The sequence below is a fragment of the Panulirus ornatus genome, chromosome 4 (assembly GCF_036320965.1).
Source record: "Panulirus ornatus isolate Po-2019 chromosome 4, ASM3632096v1, whole genome shotgun sequence".
Classification (NCBI taxonomy): Eukaryota; Metazoa; Arthropoda; class Malacostraca; order Decapoda; family Palinuridae; genus Panulirus; species Panulirus ornatus.
In genome coordinates, this window is record NC_092227.1 from 57,327,859 (window position 1) to 57,355,609 (window position 27,751).

General features: G+C 42.5%; 1 protein-coding gene across 2 annotated transcripts; it reads left to right on the plus strand.

Moving 5' to 3' along the window:
• The first annotated feature begins 517 nt into the window (after positions 1 to 517).
• On the plus strand, positions 518 to 27,751 carry LOC139766405 (D-beta-hydroxybutyrate dehydrogenase, mitochondrial-like). 2 transcript variants are annotated; one of them, XM_071695023.1, is made up of 9 exons: positions 518 to 677; positions 4,384 to 4,575; positions 5,087 to 5,170; positions 7,997 to 8,165; positions 10,009 to 10,164; positions 12,991 to 13,096; positions 16,681 to 16,742; positions 24,520 to 24,662; positions 26,218 to 27,751. In XM_071695023.1, the coding sequence occupies exons 2-9, from the start codon at positions 4,411 to 4,413 to the stop codon at positions 26,389 to 26,391; spliced, it is 1,059 nt and encodes a 352-aa protein (XP_071551124.1). In that variant the 5' UTR covers positions 518 to 677; positions 4,384 to 4,410; the 3' UTR covers positions 26,392 to 27,751. The 2 variants fall into 2 exon arrangements, with proteins under 2 accessions (XP_071551124.1, XP_071551135.1); XM_071695034.1 differs by lacking the exon at positions 518 to 677 and adding an exon at positions 1,134 to 1,438.

The following is a 27,751-nucleotide window of genomic DNA, read 5'->3' on the forward strand; positions in this document are numbered from 1 at the left end:
TATTAAGCAAGAAACTTGTTAGAAAAGTAAACAAAAAAAGTGCATTGATAGTATGAACAGTGGATGAATTGAATAAACTCAGCGATGACGTTGTGAATGTGGACAGCATTTAGAACATTCAAGAGATTGAGACATGAATGTAGAACTCTCTCCCCGTAAGGTATTAAAAGACATTTTTGTAAAACAAAACGAGATTTACACACGTACACAGATTATGTAAGCTACAGGAGTTGAAGTCATTTTAAGTACTCTCATAACTGTCAACAATACGTTTGGTATATTACACACACAGACTAAATGGTTCATCACACTCATTAGATTCGTTGCTTCGCTTCTTGCTTCATCTGCTTGGTGACTAGTAGCCATTTGAAGAAGCCGCACTCAGTAATAGGTAGGGAGGTGTTTCCACCGTTTGATACGAAAAATGCAAGCGATAACAGAGTCTTCTATCTCTCTTTATCTTCGCTCATTGTAACTGTACCATGAGAGGGGAACAACGAGATAACACTAGCAAGGAAGCTGTCAGTGGTTAGTGTTACACGAAGTGCTGCAGCTGCAGCAACCCAGCTTTCTCTGTAACCTTACTGCTTCACTACGCTACTTCTGTTACTCCTGCCGTCGCTGCTGTAAACCACCGCTGACACTGGTTGCTACTGCTGCTATTGCTGATACGCCTGGTAAAGTGTGTCCTCGTGGACTCTAACCTTAACACATCGTGCACATAATGAATATGGAATTAGCTGTTTAGTGACAGCTAGAATGATTGAGAAGTTGATATCTTAGATAATAGTTATCATTCAGAAATAATCTGCGTGTAGCACCCAGACGAATCAGGTAATCTCTCAAGATCATAGAATAATTGGCACTGGAGCTTGAAGGGAATCACTTGTTAACTCAGACAGGAAAGTGAACCAGTGTTTACGAGATCACTGACAATGATATAAATTAATTTCAAGGTACTAGGAACAAGATGACGGAGGTGGCAAGAAATAGGATCTTTTAATATATCGCCTTATTTAACTAATGCACCATTACGTGAATTGCAACAGAACACTGTAGTTATTCATCATGCACACACATATTAAACTCTTCGTATCATTCCAGGAGAAGGTGAGTCTACGACAGGAGTGTGTGATGTCACTGGAGGGTAGAATATTACTTTGAAAAGCATTTTTGCCATGAGGATGATCCTCTACCTTTCTGGAGGGTACAGTTTCTCCCTAAGAGCATATTGCCTCTCAAGAAGATACACACTCACACACCCCTGACAGCCCACCACCAGTGACTGTAGTTCCCTCTAGCGGCGATGAAGGGAAGAGCGTTTCATCATAACCAAGGAATTACTGTCGCCAGTATCATCAATAACTTGAGTACTTTGTAATCATAAACGTTTGGAATGAGATCCCCTTGTAGGATCTGGAATCCCCTGTTGTAGGAGGTATGACTTTTTCTCTTTTCTTTTTCGTAATGTCAAATATATACGAAAATGTTAGACGAAACATGTGAGAATCATTCAAGGCGCATTCGACAAGCATCAGGATTAGGTAAGCAAATTTATACCACAACATATGTGTTATAGAACGAGATTAGTAGTCACTGCAACTCGTACGTTTATTTCCAAAGTAAACATCCATGCTATTAATACGTTTCCAGTCAAACGGCAAGCGAAGAAACTGATATAACGACCCTCCGACGATCGTCACCCACTTGTGATCCTTTTCATTCCGGTACAATACTCGGGCCCATTGTTTCCACTGCTGCTCACACCTGACTCACGCAATCAGGTAAATCTTACTAGCCTTATTTCTATCAAGTGGTAAGAAAAGGACTGCCGAATGGAACGCTATTATTCCCCACTTTGACCTTAGTGAGGGAAGTCGTGATTGGTGGCGTGAGGGCAGTGCACAGGCCACATTAGTGGTCCATCTCCCACAACACAGACCATACAGCTCTGAGACTGAGCAGCCTCCACACCAACACAGTAGCCACAGCGTCCTCCCATGTATATCCATCCTGTCTGGATTTGTGTTAGTGTTACAAGCGCAACATACAAACACCTTAACATTTTGTTTGATATTCATCCCGTAACTTTTTCCACATTAAAAGTGCGATAATTCACTTTATCCTCTTTTAAAGCTTTATCCCCCTTTTAGACGAGGTCAGGTTAATTGTGGTTAAGATGCAAGACATAATAGCCCGGAGATACTTAGGACTAGAGCCAGTCCAGTCCATGGACTTCACATCACCTGTAATCATGATCCTTTGTCATTTTAGTATTGCTGCCAGTCGTATATATCACGTGCTAAGATATCTGTGTAGTAGTGTTTCCTCTCTCTCTTTTCTATCCTTCTCATTTTCCTTCTTCCTTCTATCCTTCTCATTTTCCTTCTTCTTCCCCTAACCATATTACCTCGCTTCCTCTTCTTTATCCCCTCCCTCTTCCATCGTCACTACCTCTCTCATTCCTCCTTCCTTCCCATTCACTTTCCCTTCCTCCCTCAATGTACCTCTATGTTCTTTTTATTTTTTTACTGAATCTCCTTTTTAATTATTTACTCACTGACACTCACACATTTTCTTTATTATTCTCGCCACTTTCCTCCTCCGCCAACCATGCCCAAGTCTTCCTCCCTAAATACATTCCCAGCATATTTCCTCACGGTCAACGTTTAAAACATATGAAATGTTTTTGTTCATGTGTTGACTGTTATCGAGGCATCTGTTGTCCTGGACATAAACTTATCAGTTGTCACACCACAACACGATTATTCTTTATTCCATTAACTATTGTTATGCATGCATGTATACCCTATTCTAGTGCTCACTGAATACCTATCAACTAATCATCAATTATTGTTCTTGTTATTTCAAGGAGCTCATTAAAGCATGACAGTTGGTAACCGTTAAGTAAAATTGAAGTGGTGCGCTGGGTTTTGTAAAGATGATATGTTCAAAGCCTTTATCGTTCCCAGATTACTTACGTAATGACTGATATCGACGATAGGAAACTTTGTTTATGGTTTGGCTCCTCATCGATTGATGGAACCACACTCTTTGGTAGGTGGGTGGGGCGGGGATGGGAAAGGATGCACCTGACTTTGAGCATGACTGTATTTTTCTGTGGCAATGACGTTTTAACATCCGTTGAGGTACTTCCCTCCCAGAGGGAATTATATTTCTCTGATGCCTGCTTTCCTTCTTGAGATGCTTCTTTTCTCCTCTGTGTGATCCTTTACGTCTACGGAAAGCCCTATACTATTTTTGAAATGATCTTTCTACTGTGGAGATATGATCATGTCTGAAGTGCGCTGCTCACCTCTTTAAGGCACTTTTCTTCTCTGAAGGATGATTTAATCGTCTCTTGATAGTATTTTTCTTCTTTGGGGGCACTCCTCTTCTCTAGGGGCACTCTCTCTAGGGGTACTCCTCTTCCCTGAACGACACTTTACTTCTTTTAAAGGTATTCTGTCTTCATTGGAGGGCGCTTATCCCTTCTGTGAAGTGCGTTTCATTACGTAAGTGTATTTCTTGTCTCGGGAAGGTATATTTCCTTTTTGGAGGATTTTTTTCCTCTTATTTTTCCGGGATTCTTTACTTTTCAGGAGTTTGGGGGGGAGGGGGATTAGTTACACTCTTTAATGGTTATTCTTCTTTCAAAGGTAGTTTTTGTATTCTCTGGAGATCTTTCTTATTTTGAAGATGTCATTCTTTTTGAGGGAACACTTTTGGTTCGAGTGATTTCCGTCACTAGAACGGTCTCTTTTCATTTTGTGTCAGAATCTCCAAAGAATGTCCGAGTGCATTGCAAATGTCTTCTTATCCGCTTTTACCGACTAATCCCAACTGTAAACCGTCAACTAAGCAACCTGACCGCTACCAACTCCGTGGTTTCCCCAAGTCTTTTTGCAAAAGATTTTGGCGGCAGCTAAAGTTTTCTACTCATGCCAGTTTGTGGGATGAAGTACTCTAGGTTAGACCTCCGTCATTTCATTATATTCATGGAAGCTCCAACACCATCAGGCCTTGAGATCCTCTTGTGTCAGGGGGAGTTTAGGAGGTTGGCAGCCGTTGCTTCAACCTCGACGACTGGGTATCATGTCAGCGTTGTAAACTGTCAGCACAGTCAGCATTATCACTTATCCCACCAAGTACCGAACTCTTCACGGTCATGTAAACCACTTTACAAGGCAATGTGCAGTCGTATTATGTCATATAGATAAAGAATTATAGCACAAACACTATATGTAGCCATATAAGGAATTACGTATTGATTTTCTACATCTTACTCGCATAACTAACTGAATCGCAAATCTGTCCATCTCCGTAAGTCATACAGATGATCGAACACCCTTCCTGTCTTCACAGTCACGTTCCTCCCGGCAGGTATGAGTGAGCCCTGAGTCCTCCAAGATGCAGCATTCGTTTAACAAGGTCGCCCGAGTGATATTCTGGGGGTGTGTGAGCTGTGTACTGGCAGCGCTACTCAGCCTCCTGGGACTCGCTAACTTCTGGATGGCCTTCTGGGGTGCCTGGCTGCTCTCCGCCAGCTGCTTCCTCCTCCTGGCCAGCTTCACCGTAAGTACAATCACCTGCAATAAGCCAGTAGAAAAAAGAGATTGGATTCAGGGTATACAACCTACAGGATAAAACAACAAAGAATATCAAGACGCTAATTAATGACTAGGTTATGGGCAGCAGGCTGGAGAGCCACACGTCTGTAGTAGCCGCTTAAAGGACACAAAGTACTACATGTCTTTGACTACAAGGAACGCCATGGAGTTTCTCCACTAATCTGATTAATCCTTTGCTGAAGGACACACTCTCATATTAATGACTTTAACAACTGACAAGTTTCGTAGTAATCGGAGAAATGAGGCTAACTAAGACTTGGGGCTGACATTAGGTAGTTGCACCTCCTCTCAGCCCTGCATTGAAATGCTTAGATGATCGTGTCACATGTCACTGTTATAGACCCACTTCAAAATTTCTGCATCCATCGATCATTTCTGAGGAGAGATCACAGCACTGTTGATGAGGCAATTGAAGAAGTGATTAACCTGGGTTTATGTTTGTGTGTGTGCGGCAGGTGCCGGCCACGGGCAGGGCGGTGCTGGTGACCGGCTGCGACTCTGGGATTGGCCACGCGCTTGCCCTCCACCTGGATAGACTGGTGAGTTGTATTCTCTCTCTCTCTCTCTCTCTCTCTCTCTCTCTCTCTCTCTCTCTCTCTCTCTCTCTCTCTCGTTCATGTACGGTGTTTGTGTGTGTGTGTGTGTGTGTGTGTGTGTGTTAATCATATATAGAAGAACTCCATATGTGTTATATTCAAATTCCTTGTATCAGATTTGCCGATGAGCTGCTGAGTCAGTGTGGGTTTACTGGACAGGATGCCTGTAGGTGGTGTAAGTCAGCTGACTTATGTTGTTCCGGGGTGGTTTACCGGGCAAAAGTATGAGGAACTACTGAGGGAGGTTTGGCTTCCATCAGTGAGGAGTTTACGTTCCCAGAGCCAGAATACTTATACTTCGCCCACGACAGCTGCTCCATCCACACGTGGCCAGCAGTCCAGGCCTGGTTTAGACACACTCGGAGATTGCAGTAATGCCACATTCACCCAGATCCCCGACCTCAACCCCATCGAACACGTGTGGGCGCAATGCTATCACACATGGCAAAAGAAGAACATCGAACCCGTGCAGCTGTCGTTACAGGCGCATTAGAGGCATGGGGACAGCTGGGAGGCGCGGCTGGGCAAGACGCGTGAAGCACCCAGGCGTGTAAGGGGCGGCTACACCAGATAATGATAAAAGAGATCTGTCAGCATTGTTTTCTGCACCAGATGATAAACATAACGTAGAAATAAGTGACTGGGTGACATGACTGGCATGTATCTGATACAAGACTAATGATACATTCTCTCATGAACTGTATGGCACACATGCACCATATTGCCATCTGTCATATGGATAGGTCAAGTTTAAGCGTTTATTGACGTGTTAATCCAATGCAGCCTATCCACCTTGACAAGCGATTTCATGTGTCAATATTGTGTTAACAAGACGCGGTAACTGATACAACGTGATGTTATTACATTTACGTGATCGCGCTGATTAATTATCTGTAGTGATAAGCATTCACAGAGGTTAAGGCCTAAACCCTACCAACAATATCAGTTACGCTACATGTTGTTGTCAGTATACAGAGGTCTTACGCTTACTAAATCATGTCTCTGCAAAATAATCAGGGTCAGTTCATACGTGATATTTACATTCATCATACAAGTGTCAGGAAATGCTGTGTCGCATAGTACAAAGGGCTCGCCACACCTCACTACCAGAGAAAATTTAAAGTACAAATGAATTCCTGCTTATGTTACTGAAACACAACAAGAATCTACTTAGCTGTTCACAAATGATACATTTATGATAATCTCTGCCAGATGCAGAGCAATAAACGCGGGTCAATTTCCTTTCAAAACTAAATGTAACTTTATTCACATTAGATACAATATTTCCAAAAGTTCACAAATTGTTCACATCTAGGGTGTTCACTTTTAACACAGTGCCTGGTAACTTTCTTGATTTCATATCATAACATACTTATGGCAATGTGGTTAAACTTTACTCTGCCAGTCACTTTAACAGATCACACTTATTTACCCTAAATTCTTATCCACAAACTTCTCTACACATTAACCCTTAACGCCAGCACCACTTTGTCACACTCCAAGTCCTACTCCAGCACTAACTCCACAACATGTTAATCTGCCTCGCCACTTTAGTGACACAACGTAGCAGGCCAGACCCTGTTGTACAGTTCTTTTTAATGTATGTCCACTCAAGGCCAGCGTCCCTCAGACGACAGATAACGCCCACTCGCCAACGCTATGAATTCGGCTTAGATAACGGCCAAATCTCCATCACATTTAATGGCGCTGGAATTGTTACAGTTGCCATGAGCTTGCCCTGACCTACATGATATTGCTGAGTAGTTTGGGGCTGGCCGGGAGAGAACGATACCTTTGGACCCCCATAAAAACCAGGAACCCTTTGCCCTACTTCCGCCACAGTGAGGGCCAGCTGGTTAGTAAAATGCAGCAGAGAATCATCCGTCCCTTGTGGTACACGCATATCTCTGTCCCCCTTCCATGGAAATGTATGAGAGTGCTGATCACTTATTTCGATTATTGATAACTGTTTCTTTCCCTACATCTCGAAGCTTTTGAACTCTATCCTCTCATGTTTGTTTGTTTGTTTTTCCTAACAACTATGACCTGGCATATCTTAAAGAACATGTTTTTCACTTCCTCCAAAATTCGTAAAAACTTTCCTTTGTCTCTTCTTTTTCCCTTTCATTAACCTCTCTATATTTCAATTGAGACTCGGCCTTGATGTGGACGTTTCCGTAGCTGGAGACCTCAACGCAAGAAAAAGGGAAAAAGAGCATAGCCGTACCTAAGACATGCAGAACTTCCAAAACCAGGAATGAGTTTTTATCAAACCCTTCATTTATGAAGTCAATTTCTTTCGCGCAGGAGTTGTAAAGGTACTTCTTTTACCGAGTGTATCTTACTCATGTGCTTATCCAAAGTGTGGAAATATCCAACCCATCTTGATCTTAGACTCTTTTAGGATTAGTTTAACTTTGTTCCTTTTATGACCTGCCAGTTTTACAATACCTCAACTCCGTATTTTCAGCCGAATGGCTGTCTGAATTTAGTTAACCGCTCATTATCATTATTGTTATTGTTATCTGTAGAAGTAGTGTAAGCAGTAGTGCTAGTAGTAATCATTACCATTATTATAATAATCGTCAATAAAGACAAACAGATACTCGCTAAATCACCAACTGTCTTCCGCTTTCTTTTTCTAAAAATCAAGACGTCTGATTATTGCCTTCCTCCGCTGAACAATTAGACTGTGTGCCAAATGTCGCGAGCCACCATGATTCCCAGCTTATCGTGTGGCAACGATGCCAACCACATCATCTTCTGCAGGGGTTCCGGGTTTTCGCGGGTTGCCTGTTGGCGGAGGAACGTGCGGAGGGCGCCGACCGGCTAAGGAGGATGGGTTCCCACCGCCTTCACGTCCTACAGTTGGATGTCTGCAAGCAAGAGCAGCTAGACTTTGCACTACGCACCATCAGGCTGACCCTGGCTGACGGAGGTGAGAAACAAGAGGGATTGTGTTTTCTTGGAGACTGGGGGGCTTATGAAAGGGGCTGTGAGAAAGTGAAAAGTGCTGATGGGCGTGGATGTGAGGAAATGAAGACTGTGGGGGGTGTGGGTGTGAGGAAGTGAAAGTGGTGAGGGATGTCGCTGTTGCGAAAGTGGAATTGCAGAGGGACGGAGGAATGAGGTGCTGGAATGAGGGATGAGAATACTGGGAAATATAGGTAGTGAGGGACGGAGGTGTGAGGATATGCTGGTGATAATGGAGGGTGCAGCGGCATAGAAGTGGTGTGAGGCAGATTGTGAGGTAATGAGTATGATAAGGGTTAGGTGCGTCAGGTACTGATGAGGGCAAGGATAGAAGGTAGTAGAAGTGGTGAAGAGTGAGGCTTATGAGGTCAATACTAACAAGTGTGAAAGATTGAGGAGATTACGAAACTCACAGGCGTGAGGTAGTACATGGGAAAGACAGACAACAGATGGTCTGCTGAGGCCATGTCTAGGATATCTGTTTCGAACTTGAAATTATCTATTCCTGTTCTAAGTAGAAGAGGTAAAGATAGAGCAGTAAGGATGCTATCTCCCACTCCTCCACTTCCTCGGGCAACAATAATCGGCAGGAACAAGAAAAAAAACAAGCAATGGTGAAGTAAGTTTTCATGGAATTTAATAGGAAAGATCAGTAGAGAAGTCCCAGTATATAACCGCAGGCCAGTATCCCACCCTCTGTTGCACCACAATTTGTTCTTAGGATGTGAGAATGAGAAAAGGCATCAAAGTGTGTGTACAATTTTTCTCACTAGATACTTGAATTAATGAAAAATTTGTCTGGCCGGTTTTCGAACGAAGGCTTTGTGTTTGTATGAGCAACGCTTGAGAGCAACTCATTCCAGTGTTCAACTCAGGAAAAGCGACGGGTCATGGATAGCGGAGGTGGTCAGCTACAGTAGTATGAAACAATCTTTTTTATAAAGAACGGAGGTAGAGTTATAAGGAACTGACAGCGTTGAACTTCGGAGATGTAAGGTAGTGAAATATACGAGATGCAGAGGTATGAGGAAATGGAAACAATGGTGAAATGTGAACGTGTGAAGCAGGGAATTCAGGAGGGAATGTGAGAGATGATGAAAGTAGCGGGAGGATGCGAGTATTCGAGATAAAGGAAATGATGAGGGACGGAGTTATGAGGGCATTTTGGGAGAGGAAGGTGGCAGATTGGACATACTGAAGGTAGTGAGAGACATGGATGTAAGATAGAGGAGGTGAGGGCCGAAGCTTCGTGATATGGGCGTTATTACGTCTTCCCAGTGATGACCCAATCGAGATCGTCTTTGCTGCGATCATAACAGCATAAACTGAAGAAAGTATCCGCACCCATGTAACGTTATCAAAGAATCTATTGTTGGATAAAGTGCTACCCCCCATATCTCTCTCTCTCTCTCTCTCTCTCTCTCTCTCTCTCTCTCTCTCTCTCTCTCTCTCTCTCTCTCTCTCTCTCTCACACACACACACACACACACACACACACACACACATACACACACGTACAGTAACTTGCTCAAAAGAAAAAAGGATAGTACGGCTGTCTTTTACAGTACGTATATAACTGATAGCATTTCATGACATCATCTCGTATTAACTTAATTCAAATAATTTTTCCAGTTATCTTGAGATTCCACATTACTTAAACTGACAATATGTTCAACCTACTACACAACAAGTCCTTCCAGAATGGTATCACTGGCATGCTAAAGTGTTACACTAGTTTTCCGTCCGGACCTTTGCCAACTAGGAAATGTGTCTGATTGGAGTTTAAGAGCGCCTTCTCCCTCTTACAGAGGTGCTGTGGGCACTGGTGAACAACGCAGGGATCTCCACCTACGGCGCCGTGGAGTGGGTGCCTATGACCACCTATAGGAAACTGTTGGACGTCAATGTGCTCGGTGCTATCGCCACTACCAAGACCTTCCTACCGCTGCTGAGGAAGGCCAAGGGTCAGTGCTGGGCAAAGGCATCTTTTGCCTCTCTTCTTCATCCATCCTTTTCCCTTACTCTCTCTCTCTCTCTCTCTCTCTCTCTCTCTCTCTCTCTCTCTCTCTCTCTCTCTCTCTGCTGTGTTCTCATCACACACACACACACACACACACACACACACACACACACACACACACACACAGCCTCAGAAACAGATATATCACAAGTATCGGTTGATTTCATAAAACAAAATGAAAAGCATAACCAAAAGAAAAGGGCAAGAACCTCATTATTGTTCAAAAAGAAAAAAAAACACATGGAACGTGGAAGCGTTAGAGGACGAGTCAGTCACAGCAGTTGAGAATCGGGGAGGTTCCATCAGTAGAAGGCCTCACTAAAAGTGATCATGAGAAAAACAGATAACAGGGGACCTAATGGTCCATGACGTGGTCATCTACTGTCATAATCTTAATTAGTAGGGAATCCATAATTCATTAAGACCTCGGGATATCACAGGCATAATGTTAACAATAAACATACTCAAGATGTTAAACTGCACATAATTTTTCTTGAAGGACCAATAGTAAGAAAGAAGGATATGATTGAGGACTGGGTGAAGTGTATTTCTAAATTCCTAGATATGATACTAGAGATTGGGTCCTTTAAACAAAAGATTCCAAATTACCCTGATAGTATAGAGTAATCCAAAGATGTCTGATGAACTAGAACAATATCTTATTGATAACAGTGAAGGAAATTTGATGATAATGTGGGACCCAGCATACCTATCCTTGTCGTTCGATAGGCAAGTTCTCCATAATACGGGACTTAAGATAATTACGATGACCAGACACTCTTTAAAGTAAACATCTGATCCACACATCCTCCACTACTCCTGAAACAATATTGTTCCTCCCCAGTCTGATGCTCTGAACGTGCCTTCACCCTCTCAGGCACTCTTCCTTACAACGTAACAGGTACTCTTAACAAATGTATACCTCTGTAGTTTGCACACTAACCTTTTCCTCTCTTGCCTTTATACGGCACCTCACAATAATCCATACATACATTGAAGACTCCAACTAACCAGTCAATAAACAGTCACCTCCTTTCTTGATTAATTCTACTGCAGTACCATCCAATTCCGCAGCCTTGCCGGATTTCATCTCCTGTAAGGCTTTCACCTCTTCTTGCTTCACTAAAACACTCTCCATGACTGTCTCACTTTACATACACGCGCCCAACACCCTTGATAAAAGCTTCTCACTGCTTCTGACAGCTTACTTCGCACACTATATATTCTTAAGACCTTCCACAAAGCATCTCTACTAGCCGCATCATACACCTTCTCCAGATACTTAAATGGCATCCCGATCAAAACACCGTACATCATTAAACATATCTAACATTCCTTCAAAATACTCACTCCATCTCCGCCCCACTTCATCACCGCCTGTTATCAGTTCCCCATTTGCCCCCTTCACCAATGTTCCCATCTGATCTTTTGTCTTTCGCACATTACTTACCTCTTTCCAAAACATTTCTTTATCCCACCTAAAGTTTAATGATACTCTTTCACCCCAACTCTCATTTGCCCTCTTTTTCAACTCCTGCCGCTTTCTCTGAAACGTCTCCCAATCATTTGCACCCCTGCTTTCTCTTATATGTCTCCCAATTATTTGCACTCCTTATTTATTCGTATATTAATCGATGCCCATCTATTTGTATTACTTGCATGTTTACTCATCTTCTTCACCCCAACTCACATTTGCCCTCTTTTTCAACCCCTGCCGCTTTCTCTTATACATCTCCCAATCATTTGCACTTCTGTTTATTTATAAATTCATTCATGTCCATCTGTTTGCATTAACTCATATGGAATTATAAAAAAGTAACACCCACTCATTAACCACAAATCTTTTATTGTAATCTGTTCTTGCAAGTCCTCGACATTTCCCAGGCACTAGGTAGCTACCTTCGTCGCATACCTGAAAGATAATCAGTCTGTAAAAATATATTAGTTTTGAATGTCCTCCATAGGATGCAATATATGAACCCTACGACACTATATTTCTATGACTCCGACTGTGACTAGTGTTGCGAGCATGAGGTCCTGGTTTTGTTGATGGTGGTCGTGACTAGTGAGTGACAGATGGTGTGTGTGATTACTGTTTGTGTGCTACGGGAGGGAAGAATTTTACACTCATGTTGCCCCATCTCGTAACCTTGTGTATATGTATTATGTCTTTATTCCTATATACATATGCATACAATACACAAACACACACACACACACACACACACACACACACACACACATACACACACACACACACAAGCCTAAACGAGCAGCCCCGAGGGGAGGATGAGCGCCTGGGGTGGATGTAAGCCGCCTGCCCCACTTAGAATTCGCATCCTTGTGGGTGTGACTCCGGGCTGTCCCATGCTAACTCATGGTCAGTAACGCTAACCATTATACCATGGAGTCCATTTTGTGTGTGTGTGTGTGTGTGTGTGTGTGTGTGTGTGTGTGTGTAGAAAATAAGATATAAGAAACAATACAATAGGATGAGATAACTTTTGTATTCTCACCCAATACTGTATGTTGATTGTCATTATCAGACACAATGCATTCATCTGAATACATTTACACTTGGTTTCATTCAATTCAACCAACATTAGTTACCACATACATAAATTGGTCTTTGTTCACTTACCATGACGGAAGACTGGTGTGTGTGTGACGCGGGTCATGTTGACGATGGTAGTGACGGACGGGTGGTGTGTATGTGACGCCAGTGATGTTGATGGAGGTAGTGACGGGTGGTGTATTTGTAACGCTTCAGGTCGGGTGGTAAACATAACCAGCGTGGAAGGCCGCTTCGCTACCCCGCTCTTCTCCACTTACCAGCTGACCAAGCACGCCCTCGAGTGCTTCTCAGATTGTCTCAGGTAGGTGCTGCACAGACTGTCTCAGGTAGGTGAGGCATGGACTGTCTCACGAAAGTGCTCCTCAGACTCTCAAAGAGATACTGCACAGATTGTCTCAAGTCGATGCTGCACAGATTGTGTCAGGTGGATGCTGTACAGACTGATTCATGAAGGTGATGCATAGACTTTCTTAGGTAGATACTGCTCAAACTTTCTCAAATAGGTGTTGCAATGTCTCGGATATATGTTACAAAGAACGTCTCAGACAGGTGATACGCAGACTATTTCAAGCAACAGACCGTACCTTGTTTGGTACTGTACAGACTATCTTCGATCGCAGACTGTGCTCCGTAAGCGTTTCGTAGGCTGTTTCAAGTCAGCGCTCAATAGGTGGTTAATATACAGATTGTCTCTATCAGATGATGCACAGACTGTTTTGAATAGCCATTCCATAGACAGTCTCAGGTCCAGCACAGTCATTCTCAACTAGGAGCTCCGCCACACGTAACCTATGAGAGGTGCTACACAGGCCTTTTTTCTGTTAAGGACTGTCTAGGCTATCAGTGGCAGCTGTACAAGCCGTCTCAGACAAACGTTGCAATGACTTTTGCAGTTTAACTCCAAAGAGAGAAAGTCCCGAAGCTGAAAATTGAGGAACATTCTGCTTCGGGTAGATGAAACGCTGATTTTCTGACGTACCTGCAGATGCACACACCATGGGCCACATGCGTAGCGGGAGTGTTTGTGGTCTTAGAATTATCCTCAACACCTGAAGAAGGTGTGAAAGAATTTCATCCTCAACACCTGAAGGTGCGAAAGAATTTTCGGTTGGTGGATGTAGCTTGACGATGAGGGCCTTAATGACCCTGGCAGTTGATAGATCTAAAGCCCAACAACCAACTAATCAATCATTTGAGTTGCATAGACACAAAGACCACACAGACCCAAGGTCCGAACGAGGTGGACTGGCCTTAACACAGAGTTATGTACTGCTGCACAGACTGTCAAAAATAGGTGTCGCTCGAACTACTTGAGATATTTCATGCGCAGAATATTTTAGGTAGCTGCCACACAGACTGTATCAGGTGCTATACAGAGTATTTCGGATGAGTAAAATACAAACCTTTTCAAACAAATGTTTTACAAGTTTTCAGGCAGCTCATGCAGGCTGTCTGAGATAAATGGAAGGGTATGTCAGGGAAGGTGTTACATGCGCTTACTCTTCGAAAACATTGCTACAACCCCCTCGAAGCACCAAGACAAGACAGTAACGGGATTGTCAAAGACCGTGGCTACATGAGGGATACTAAGTTTACTTGAGGAGCGCTGCAATTCCAACCTTCATTTCGTTAGTTTCGCTTTAGTTAGCAGAACTTTGCTCTACTTGCGATGGTCACTTTAAAGAATGCTAGTTTATATTAGGATAGCTCATCCAAGTATAAGTCCAATCCTTTTCTGTGCAATTACCTATTTGTACAGTAAGGTAGACCAACTCTTCAACTTTTCTACTGTCATACAACTTGTCAAACTTTTGTGCTTTGTGTGCTGTTCACATTCACAGTCTAATAACTGAATTTACTCCACTCATCTACTATCCTTATACTATGAAAGTGCTTCACATCTTTTTCTAACAAGTTTCTTGCTTGGAATCGTGTTGTGGCATCCAGTTGTTCTAACCTTTCATCTTTCTAAGAAATGTTTATTGACGATTCCGTCAAATTGATATACAAAAGTAAAGTTTGTCTTCAAGTCAACACTTAACCTTCTCCCTTCAATGACCTTTAACCCTTCCCTGTAACACAACTCCCTTAGTTCTGGTGCCACCTTTGTGTCCTTCCTGTGGACCTTCTCTCTTCGTCCTCTGTGCTTTTCCAAGGGCAGCGACCTAACTTGAAAGGCATATTCTAGTTTCAGTATAGTGTAGGATGTGAACAACTTGCTGAGTATTTCCTTATCTGTTACATGAATGCAATTCATATATTTGCCAACAGACAGTTTGTCTCCTTTTATATTCTCCTAAAGTGGGACTCTGGCGATAGGTATGGGACGATGTCGATTCACAAGCCCCTCTGGTACAGAATTTATACAGCTTATGACTAGCTAGATGTGATTCATATGGAGGCTTCCTTCGTTGTGTTCCATACCCATTGCCTTGCAATCACTTGTGTTCAATCTCCCCAACTATGTGTAGGACCAACTTTGGAGTTTGTCTCAGTTCCTTTTTTGTAAGTTAAAGTATTCCTTCTCGCTGTTTACCTCTCTAATGATCTTGGCATCATCCGCAAATATTTCCAGGTAGAAGTCCATGGCTTCTGGCATGTCATTCACATAGATCAAGCGCAGTAACGGTCCAAGAGCAGAACCCTGTTGCAGGCCACTGTTGACTTCAACCAATTCTTAGAAAGCTTCTCTGACACGAATCCTTTGTTCCTTTCCACTGAGGAAATATCTTTTAAAGGAGGCTCTTCCAAAGTCCTGTCTGAAGATCCAGCTCCCTTACCATCCTTATGCGAAGTGTCAAATGTTTTCCAGCAGTCTAAATACAAACAATCCATCCATTCTTCTCTTTTATCTAAAACAGAGTTCACTTTCTCATAGAAATCTAGTTTCGTTACTCATGACCAACTTTCCTTAAAACCGTGTTGTCTCTCACATACGGGGTTCCTTCACTGCAAGAGCACATCTAATTAATTTCTGGCTATTCTTTTTTTTTCAGTATTTTACAGGGCATGTTCATCAGGGAGACTGATCCTATTTTCCGTTATCTCTTAACCCACGCTCGTCATAACGCTCGACCAATAGTTCGACGCAATCTATCGGTCTCCTTTCATAAAGCTTTAACAGGTATGACGCTTGCCATTTTTCACACCCCTGACACTTTACCTTTCTCGAGCGACAACTGATCAACATTTCAAAAGGTCTGTCAAGTGTATCTGAATTTATCTTTGGGACATATTGGGAAATATCACAAAGACCATGAACTTTATATGGATTAAAACCCTACACTACATTGCCTATGTCTTTTCTAAATATTTATATGCCTTTCAAGAACTCCTTCCCATTCCATTTCATTGGTGCTGGGGTTATAGAGCTCTCCATTGTGAAAACACTTTAGAACTTGTCTATCGGATCCTCGCTTATCTTAACATCATCCTTTACAGTTCATACACCTGAGTCGCTTTGCATTATGGCAGCTCTTTAGCTAATTATGTACTCCTCATAGATTCATGAAAAGGTTTCCAATTGTTTCCTGTCTTGTCCACAATACACGTCTCCCAGATTCTCTGTCCCTCCTCTCTTATCGTGCTATACTCGTTCCTTGTTCTCTTATACCTTTTAAATGTTGGCTGGCTGCGCTCCGCCAAGACCTTTGTCACAGCACATCGCGAAGCTTCTTAGCTTTTTGACATCTTTCATTGAACCTTTCCTCCCTTTATATTCAAGATTCTTCTATATTTGATGCTAGAGGCTGTGTGTGTGTGTGTGTGTGTGTGTGTGTGTGTGTGTGTATGTGTGTGTGTGTTAGATATATCCTTTAAGTAAGAGCTCACCGTAAGCTGGCCACCAGTAAAGGAGACTAATACATGACCGTCTGCCTTCGTCAGGAACGAGATAAAACGCTTTGGTGTTCACGTCAGCATCGTCGAACCAGGAAATTTCACTGCAGGTAAAATTGTTGTCACTGGCGATTATCTTTCTAACTGCTATTCACTGTTGTGCCTTGTGTTCACTGTTCTGGCTGGTGTTCATTCTTGTGGCTTGTAGTCAATAATGTGGCTAGCTTTACTCTTGTTGTTGGTGTTCATAGTTGTAGGTAGTATTCATTGTTGTAGGTAGTGTTCACCGTTGTAGCTGGTGTTCACTCTTGCGATCTGTGTTCATTCTTGTTGTTGATGTTCACATTTGTGTTTGCTGTTCATCATTGTAGTTGATTTTTTTTTTCTGGTGTACATAAATGTGGTGGGTGTTCATTGTTGTGCGCAGTGTTCATTGTTCTGCGCAGAGTTCATTATTGTAGCTGGTGTTTCCTGTTATGCCTGATATCATTATTCTGGCTGGTGTTCACTGTTGTGATTAGTGTTCACCGTTGCGGCTGTAGTTCATTATTATAGTTGATGTTCACTCTTGCGCCTAGTGTTCATTGTTGTAGCTGATGTTAACACTTGTGCCTGGTTTCATTGTTGTAGCTGGTGTTCACCGTTGTGTTTGGTGCTGACTCTTATAGCTGATTTTGACTGTTGTAGTTTTGTTTATGTTGAAGGCTCCAGGCACGGATAAAAGTTCACCTCAAGGACTGACATATAGAAAGAATTATGACACGGAAAAAGAAAAGACATGGGAAAGTATTTACAAATTTTGGAGGAAGTGAAGGACCTGTCTTTTGAAATGTGCCAGGTCACAGTTACTGAGATAAACATGAGAATGTAGAGAGTTCCAAAGCTTCGACGTGTAGGGAAAGGAGCAGGTATCAAAACGGCCCACCCTTGAGTTGCCGATGGCCACACAATAACCATGTTACGCAGCAGCTTGCAGAGTATTACGTGGTCTGGCTAGTGGTCGAGGCACACAAGCAGCCAGCTCTCGGAAGCAAAACCTAAGTAATACCTGTAGAAGAGAAAAAGTAAACTAACATTACGGCGTATGGAAAAGGGGTCAAGTCTGCAAGTTAGCCTGAGACAGTTGATAAGTCGGGTCGCTTTCGACTCAACTCTGTCAAGTAAGCATACAGAGCTAGAACCACCCTAAATATGAGAGCAGTACTCCATAAAAGGACGAGTCAGTCCCTTGTATAAACGGAGCAACTGTTAAGAAGAGAGAAGTTTCGACATCTAAACAGGAAACACAGTTTCTCAGAGGCAGACTTAGCTATTCCTGTAATGTGGGTGTTTCTAAAACAGAGTGGATGTCACAGTAATGCTAAGTATGTTCTTTGAGTCAAGAGGTGGAATTACAAAACTATCAAAGGGGAGACAAGAGTTTTGAGGAGTTTCCGATGAAGAGAGGGGTAGAAACAGAGTCTTGGAGGCATTAAACCAATCCACTAATATATACTGTCCAAGTATGAGTTTCTTGAGGAAGCTTTGTCAAGACGAGATACAGACTGATTGAGATAAGGGGGAGCAGAATTGAAGGATGTGGATACATGTAATGTTGAGTCGTCAGCGTATGAGCACATTGGGTCATTTGTGGAGGAGAGGAAATCGTTGAAAAAAAAAAAGGAGAAAAAGGGTAGGGGACAGGACAGAACCTTGAGGGACATCGCTGTTGCTGGAGAAAAGGGGAGAGACTGATCCATCAACAACTACAGAAATAGATCGGCGGGAGAGGAAACTAAATATGAAGGAGCAAAGTGAAGAAGGGAAGCCAAAAGATGGGAACTTAGAGATGAGACCCCGATGCCAAACCCTGTCAAAAGCCTTAGATATGTCAAGAGCAACTAAACATGATTCCCCAGAATCTTTCAGGGATGATGACCAGACATTAATAAGATAGGAAATAATATCACCAGAGGATCTCGCCTTACAGAAGTCCTACTGGTGATCAGAGATGACTGTGATTTTCGAGGTGTTTAATGATATGGGAGTTGAGGAGGGATTCAAATACTTTGGGAATAGTGGATGTCAAAGCAGTAGGACGATAGTTAAAGGGGTCAGAATGGTCGCCCTTCTTAATGAATGTTTCCAACAAGAGGGAAAAATTTGGGTTTTTAAGCAGAAAAGGAAAAGGCGAGCAAGCACAGGTGCAAGTTCAGAGGCACACTCTTTCAGCACACGAGGATGGATGCCATCAGGACCTTGTTTGTGTCCAGAGAAAGAAGCCCTTTTTGGACAGTCCAAAAAGAGATTATGGGAAGAAGGAGAATCAGGGGGTGGAAGAATGTTAGTCACCCACGGCGGAGAGAGTAGACATGGGAACCAAATAGAGTTGCTTTGTCTACAAGAGAGACAGTTATAGTACCGTCAGAACAGAAAAGTGAAGAAAAGGTAGAGTGACAGAAGTTGTTAGAGATGCCCTTAGTTAAAGACCAGAAAGACCTATCAGTGGATGACGAGGAGAGGTTATCGCACTTACGGTGAGTAAAGGAAACCTTCGCCTCACGGATAACGTATTTGCAGCGATTATGAGCAGAGATAAAAGCTGAATGGGAGCCAGAAGAAGGAGAGATTTTCCAAGCCCGATGTGCCTGATCCTTTGTGTGAATGGCCTTAGAGCAGGAACGGTTGAACCATAGATTGGATGAAGAGGTCATCTAGTAGTAAGAGGGTATAAATGCTTCCATTCCCTCGAGAATATCCTCTGCCATGCGTTTGGCTGAGACAGAAGCATCACAAAATAAGAGACAGTAATTCACCTAAGGAAAGTCGGAAAAGAAGTTGCGTAAGTTATTCGAGTCAGCCTTGTTTAGGTGCTAGTATCTACGCTTAGAAGGGGCTGCTGGAGGGGCAGGTGCCTTTAGAACACATTTATGAGGGTGTGTTTGCTGTTACGCCTGGTGTTCATTTGTTGTAGCTGGTGTTCACTGTTTTGCCTGGTGTTCATTCTTATGGTTGGTATTAAACATTCTGGCTGTTTGTGTTCACTCTTTTGGCTTGTGTTCACCCTTGTGATTAGTGGTCAATGTTATCGGTTGTGTTCACTGTAGCTGATGTTCACTCACGTAGCAGTTATTCACTGCTGTGGGTTGTGTTTACTCTAGTGGCTGATGTTCATTCTAGTCAGTGGTATTCACCGTCATAAGTATTGATTGACTGTTTCAAATCATGTTCACAGTTGTACCTGTTGTTCACTGTTGATGATAGTGTACACTGCTGTGCCTGTTGTTCGCTGTTATTGGTCGTGTTTATTGTTGTAACATGTTCACTACTGTGTTGCAGCTGGTGTTCACAGTCGTTCATTGTTGTGATGTGTTCATCGTTGTTATTGGTGTTCACTGGTGTGCTTGATGTTCACTGCCGTGACGTGTTCACCGTTGTGGCTGGTTTTCATTGTCGTGACCGATGTTCACTGTTGTGGCTGGTGTTACCTGGTGTAAATATGTGTTCAAAGCTTTAGGTGATATTCTTTTTTTTTTTTCTGACGGGATTTCATTAGGCTTTAGAAAGGAATCACCCATTCAACGGCTAACCAATCAAATTCTCTCCTTATCATCCGCTGACGATGTTGATGCAGCCTCGTCGAAATGACGCTTTATTCCCAGTGTAATCACTTGCAAGGGCACGGAGTTCTGTAACACACACACACACACACACACACACACACATATATATATATATATATATATATATATATATATATATATATATATATATATATATATATATATATATATATATATATATATTCATTTATTATACTTTGTCGCTGTCTCCCGCGTTAGCGAGGTAGCGCAAGGAAACAGACGAAAAAATGGCCCAGCCCACCCACATACACATGTATATACATAAACGCCCACACACGCACATATACATACCTATACATCTCAACGTATACATACATATACATACACAGACATATACATATATACACATGCACATATTCATACATGCTGCCTTCATCCATTTACGCCGCCACCCTAGCGCGAGGTAGCGCTAGGAAAAGACAACAAGGCCACATTCGTTCTCACTCAGTCTCTAGCTCTCATGTACAATATAATGCACCGAAACCACAGCTCCCTTTCCACATCCAGGCCCCATAAAACTTTCCATAGTTTACCCCAGACGCTTCTAATGCCCTGGTTCAATCCATTGACAGCGCGTCGACCCCGGTATACCACATCGTTCCAATTCACTCTATTCCTTACACACCTTTCACCCTCCTGTGTGTTCAGGCCCCGATCGCTCAAAATCTTTTTCACTCCATCCTTCCACCTCCTATTTGGTCTCCCACGTCTCGTTCCCTCCACCTCTGACACATATATCCTCTTTGTCAATCTTTCCTCACTCACACTCTCCATGTGACTAAACCATTTCAATGCATCCTCTTCTGCTCTCTCAACCACGCCCTTCTTATAACCACACATCTCTCTTACCCTTTCATTGCTTACTCGATCAAACCACCCCACGCCACATATTGTCCTCAAAAATCTCATTCCCAACACATTCACCCTCCTCCGCACAACCCTATCTATAGCCCATGCCTCACAACCATATAACATTGTTGGAACCACTATTCCTTCAAACATACCCATTTTACCTCTCCGAGATAACGTTCTCGCCTTCCACACTCTTCAATGTTCCCAGCACCTCCACCCCCTTTTCCATCCTGTGACTCACTTCCGCTTCCACGGTTCCATCCGCTGCTGAATCCACTCCCTGATATCTAAACCGCTTCACTTCCTCCAGTTTTTCTCCATTCAAACTTACCTTCCAATTGACTTGTCCCTCAACCCTATTGAACCTAATAACCATGCTCTTATTCACATTTACTCTCAGCTCTCTACTTGCACACACTTTACCAAACTCAGTCACCAGCTTCTGCAGTTTCCCACCCGAATCATCCACCAGCTCTGTATCATCCGCGAACAACAACTGACATACTTCCCAAGCCCTCTCATCCACAACAGACTGCATATTTGGCCCTCTCTCCAAAACTCTTGCATTCACCTCTCTAACAACCCCATCCATAAACAAATTAAACAACCATGGAGACATCACGCACCCCTGCAGCAAACCTGACATTCACTGGGAACCAATCACTTTTCTCTCTTCCTACTCGTACACATGCCATACGTCCTCGATAAAAACTTTTCGCTGCTTCTAGCAACTTACCTCCCACACCATATGCTCATAATACCTTCCACAGAACATCTCTATCACCCCTATCATATGCCTTCTCTAGATCCATAAATGCTACATATAAATCTATCTGTTTTACTAAGTATTGTTCACATACATTCTTCAAAGCAAACACCTGATTCACACATCCTCTACCACTTCTGAAACCACGCTGCTCTTCCCCAATCTGATGCTCTGTACATACCTTCACCCTTTCAATCAATACCCTCCCATATAATTTCCCAGGAATACTCAACAAACTTATACCTCTGTAATCTGAACACACCTTTATCTCCTTTGCCTTTGTACAATGGCACTACGCATGCATTCCGCCAATCCCCAGGCACTTCACCATGAAGCATACATACATTTAATATCCTCACCAACCAGTCAACAACACAGTCACTCCCTTTTTAATAAATTCCACAGCAATACCATCCAAACCCGCTGCCTTGCCGGCTTTCATCTTCCGCAAAGCTTTCACTACCTTATCTCTGTTTACCAAATCATTCTCCCTGACCTCACTTCGCACACCACCTCTACCAGAACACCCTACATCTGCCACTCTACCATCAAACACATTTAACAAACCTTCAAAATACTCGCTCCGTCTCCCTCTCCCTTCACACTACTTGTTATTACCTCCCCATTTGCCCCCTTCACCGCTGTTCCCATTTGTTCTCTTGCCTAACGCACTATATTTTCCACCTTCCAACACATCTTTTTATTCTCCCAAAAATTCAATGATACTCTCTGAAACCAACTCACATTTGCTCTCTTTTTCACCTCTTGCATCTTTCTCTTGACCTCTTGCCTCTTTCTTTTCTACATCTCCTAGTCACTCGCACTAACTCCCTCCAAATATCGTCCAAATGCCTCTCTCTTCTCTTTCACTAACAATGTTACTTCTTCATCCTACCACTCACTACCCCTTCTAATCTGCCCAACTCCCACCTTTCTCATGCCACAGGCATCTTTTGCGCAAGCCATCACTGCTCCCGTAAATACATCCCATTCCTCACCCACTCTTATTACGTCATATGCTTTCACCTTTTTCCATTCTGCACTCTATCTCTCCTGGTACTTCCTCACACATGTCTCCTTTCCAAGCTCACTTTCTCTCACCACTCTCTTCACCCCAACATTTTCTCTTCTTATCTGAAAGTCTCTACATATCTTCACCTTCTCTTCCATAAGATAATGATCAGACATCCCTCCAGTTGCACCTCTCAGAACATTAACATGCAAAAGTCTCTCTTTTACGCGCCTATCAATTAACACGCGATCCAATATCGCTCTCTGACCATCTCTCCTACTTACATACGTATACTTATGTATATCTCTCTTTTTAAACCAGGTATTCCCAATCACCAGTCCTTTTTCAGCACACAAATCTACAAGCTCTTCACCATTTCCATTTACAACACTGAACACCCAATGTACACCAATCACACCCTCAGCTGCCACATTACTCACCTTTGCATTCAAACCAACCATCACGATAACCCGGTCTCGTGCATCAAAGCTGCTAACACACTCATTTAGCTGCTCCCAAAACACTGCCTCTCATGATCTTTCTTTTCATGACCAGATGCATAGGCACCAATAATCACCCATCTCTCTCCATCGACTTTCAGTTTTATCCATATCAATCTAGAGTTTACTTTCTTGCACTCTATCACATACTCCCCCACTCCTGCTTCAGGAGTAGTGCTACTTTGCTCTCGTCTTCTCACCAACCCCTGACTACTCCCAAGACATTCCCAAACCACTCTTTTCCTTTACCCTTGAGCTTCGTTTCACTCAGAGCCAAACATCCAGGTTCCTTTCCTCAAACATAAAACCTATCTCTCCATTTTTCTCATCTTGGTTACATCCCCACACATTTAGACATCCCAATCTGAGCCTTCGAGGAGGATGAGCAGTCCGCGCATGACTCCTTTTTCTGTTTTCCTCTTTTAGAAAGTTAGAATACAAGGAGGAGAAGGTTTCTAGCCCCCATTCCCGTCCCCTTTAGTCGCCTTCTTCGACACGCGGGAAATGCGTGGGAAGTATTCTTTCTCCCCTACACACACACACACACACACACACACACACATATATATATATATATATATATATATATATATATATATATATATATATATATATATATATATATATATATATATCATGTATTATACTTGATCACCCTTTCCCGCATCAGCGAGGTAGCGCAAGAAAACAGACGATATACGATGAGAGAATCAAGGTTAGTGGTTAAGTGAAAAAGAAAGAAGTGGTGAAAGCTTTGCAAAAAATGAAATGCGGCAAGGAGACGTGTCTGAATGGGATTGCAGTTGCAGTTCTCAAGAAATTTAACTGGTGGATTGCCTACATAGTGCCATTGTAGAGAGACAAGAGAGACAAAACTGAAAGATCGAATTCTTACAGTAGCAGTTAATCTCTGTCGTGAATATATTTCAGACAGTTTAACCATGAATTTTCAAACATACCTGCCTGTATTGGTGTAAGCTCTACTCCCAGTTAATATACACCTCCCTGTTAATGAACTCTTCTCTTTAAATGTATGATTCCCAGTTTGGGGTTACGTCTCAGTCCTCCCATGAAGACTGTACGTTTATTGAGCATATGATTGATGAGTGAGATTGGTATCTATGGCCCCCGCAGGAACTGAACTTAACACAGACGAAGCTACCAAGCTTTACTCCCAGGATATGTGGATTGCCATGGACGAGGAGGTCAGGGCGGCGTACGGAGCAAACTACTTCGACCACGTCGTCAACACCAAATTGCACAACAACAAGACTGGGGTAAGGCACCATCTGTAGCACACAGGATGCTCGATTCTGCCTACACGTTATGCTCATCCACTTCAAAATCTATCACTTGCTGGATGCCTAACATCGCAAACTTGAAATATTTAATGTGGAATAGAAACTTATTTCTTTTACTTATTTCCCTTTTTATGAACATCTTTGTATGTTCCAGTAGGGTTTCTCAAGTTCCAGCTTTACTTATCTGCATCCTTGATGATGAAACAGATCATTAGTTTCACATTTTTTCTTCCAAAAACTAAATTCGCGAGTCAGGTACCTAAGTTCTGTTATCTGATATTTGGACTTCGTTAACATTATACCCTGCATCACTCAGTCTAATGGGAGGAACGAACCACAGTCCACGCAGGTAAGCTAGCTACTGGTGCTGCACTGAAGTGATCAACGTGTTCTTAACCTCCGAGAAGAACAGCTAACCCGCCTTACCCCCTTGCATATGCATAATAGGCACTGGGGCTGCACCATAGTCTGCTACAGCCGCTCCGTAGGGTTTCCAGCTAGGAACTCCAATTCTGTAAAATTAATCCCTACAAATGACACTTGTGGCCTTATGCAATCGCTTAATGAGAGATATACATGTTAAGTAGTGTGCATGTTGGAAGGTCTTTGAGAGGGCTGGGAGGAAGGAGGACTCTGAGATCACGAGGTAATGATATTTTAGCCTGCTTTTTATTTCAAGAGTTCTGAGACTGGAAATGGAAATGGAAATCAGAAGGATAAATTCACAAAAGTTAAGAGATGGAAGTCGTGATAGATAGACAGATGCAGTGAGTGAGCTGTTGAGGGTTGGAAGTATTTCAGATGAGAATACCAAAAGAATTATCTTTACCATGTACAGTTGACAGGTTTTTTTATGTCAAGGTTTAAGCTTGAATGAAGACGTGAATCTCATTTGACGAATCAAATTGTGTTACAGTAGAGGCACATGTTCACATAGATGCACAATATATAAATGAGAATAGCATAAAAGACACCAGAAAGATAATATATAATGTGTCATTAGACTGAATTAGCTGGCCCGTTTCGTCTTACAAGTATTGCTTCTTATACTCGCTTCGGACTCTGTTTCGAGGCATTGCTTTAGAAACTATCAAATCAAATTCTTCTCAGGACACGACTCATGTTCTCTATAGAAAAATTCACATGATGATTCCTCACTTGATTCTTACTGTTCTCAATCGAGGATCTTGAACAATTCTTGTCAAATAGTTAACGTTATATCACAGTCATATATGATGGTTAATTAAACTTGTAGCGGTTGGTCATTTATAAACATTATTTCCACAGGCTCTAAACCTTCCTCCATTGATTCACATTACAATGATGTGAGGGTTTCACACTCCAGGGTCACGTAAGACGTGTGGTACAGACACTTATAAATCCTTTGGCCTCTGTCCTCATAAATGCTTGTTAATGTGAACTCAACAAATGACCTTGATGAAGCACCTCATGTTTCTCCTTATAACCACACCGAGTCAATTTGCTTCAGCATATCTCACGAGAGTTTTTTTTGTCCGTCCTCTATCCCCAGATGGCCGACCTGAGCCCCGTGATGGAGGTGCTAACGCAAGCGCTGACGCAGAAGTTCCCACAGTGTCGCTATGTCTGCGCCTCCCTCTCCATGATTATCATGACCTTCGTGGCGGAACACTTCCCGGAGTGGGTTTTCGACTGGATCTATGTCGACACTGAATATCTAACTTAGGAAATTTTCACCTTTATCTCTATAACCTAAAAGATCTAATAAAAGATTATCCACACACACACACACACACACACACACACACACTTCAATCAATCCTTGCGTACACATGTCGAATTTACGCGAGTGATGTCTGTTTACAGGAAACATGGTTGTCATGTCTGCCCAACATCATACGACCTTCTTGCAGGATTGATTTGTAGTAGTTAGTTTTATAGTAGGAATGTAATAACTATGAATTGGGAATCTAGTGTGCTAAGGAATCGCAACTGCGAAAAGAATCGAAGCGTCCAAAATACTGCGGCTTTTGTTTCCAGAATTACGTCTCACCACAGCACGTAGTGTGCCCGCACCTCACTCATGTGTCGAGGGATTTGCCAGTTAACGATATTCCTTTAAAACTGTTCAGTTAGTAGTCGGTCAAATACCAGATCACAAGAATGATAGAAGTGCCATAATGTTTAAGTTCTTTCATAGTTTTTATCAAGATTGTCAGTGTAAGTTAGCAAAGAGTAATGTGTTTAAGCCACGGGACCTGGCATCGTCCATAGGAATAAGTAAGCTTAAAGAATGTAATGTTCCTCGTGTTTAAGTGAGAAAATAAAGGTAGACAGCAACCATCAAAGTGGCAATAAACATGTATCGTGTGGAAAAGTGAATTAGTGGAATAATTAACCAAGAAAACTGAAGTAACTCCCTTGATAATGCAACAATTGACATTCCATTCTACGCAAAAGAAGCGACGGGCAGACCGGGTCAGTGCTCGTTCACTTAGTACCAGGTCAGCAGAGAGACGGTTTACCCACAATCCCGATAAGTTACATCTCGCGATGTTACAAGAGCAAGGGCCCAGCGCCAGTAAGGGCCGAGTGACAGTAGGGCTTGAGTGACAGTAGGGCTCGAGTGACAGATGGCAGAGAAAGCGAATCTTAGCAATGTGGAGACGGAAACGGTGAGCCAAACCAAATACGTACGTAGGTCGCGCCTCGCCGCATATGAGCAGTGTACATATAGGCCGACCTAACTAGGGAAAGCTGATGCTCCCTGAAGTGGACTTTTAACACCACAGACTGAAAATAGCCGCCAGTTAGTGTAATATTATGCGTCAAGAATTACAATGTACAGTTTGTTTTAAACTGAACTTCAGTTTAAGTGCATTCTTCTATATTTTTTCCTTTATCCATTAGTTATGAATTAGAGAAGCTAGCTCTCTTGTGTTTAGACATAGGATGTGTTATTACAAAAATTTTCCGTTACACCTGTGTATTAAAATGTTTTAGTTATTATTAGTTGGTGTGTTAGGATATATGCCACGTTACTTAACCGTTGTTATTAGATTTGAATATTAAGTGTAAGAAAGCTA

Bases quoted from the DNA above. Each gene is read 5' to 3' on its own strand.
- LOC139766405 (XM_071695023.1), top strand. From the start codon at position 4,411: ATGCAGCATTCGTTTAACAAGGTCGCCCGAGTGATATTCTGGGGGTGT. The intron at 8,166-10,008 runs GTGAGAAACAAG...TCCCTCTTACAG, and splicing joins GCTGACCCTGGCTGACGGAG to AGGTGCTGTGGGCACTGGTG. The intron at 13,097-16,680 runs GTAGGTGCTGCA...TGCCTTCGTCAG, and splicing joins TGCTTCTCAGATTGTCTCAG to GAACGAGATAAAACGCTTTG.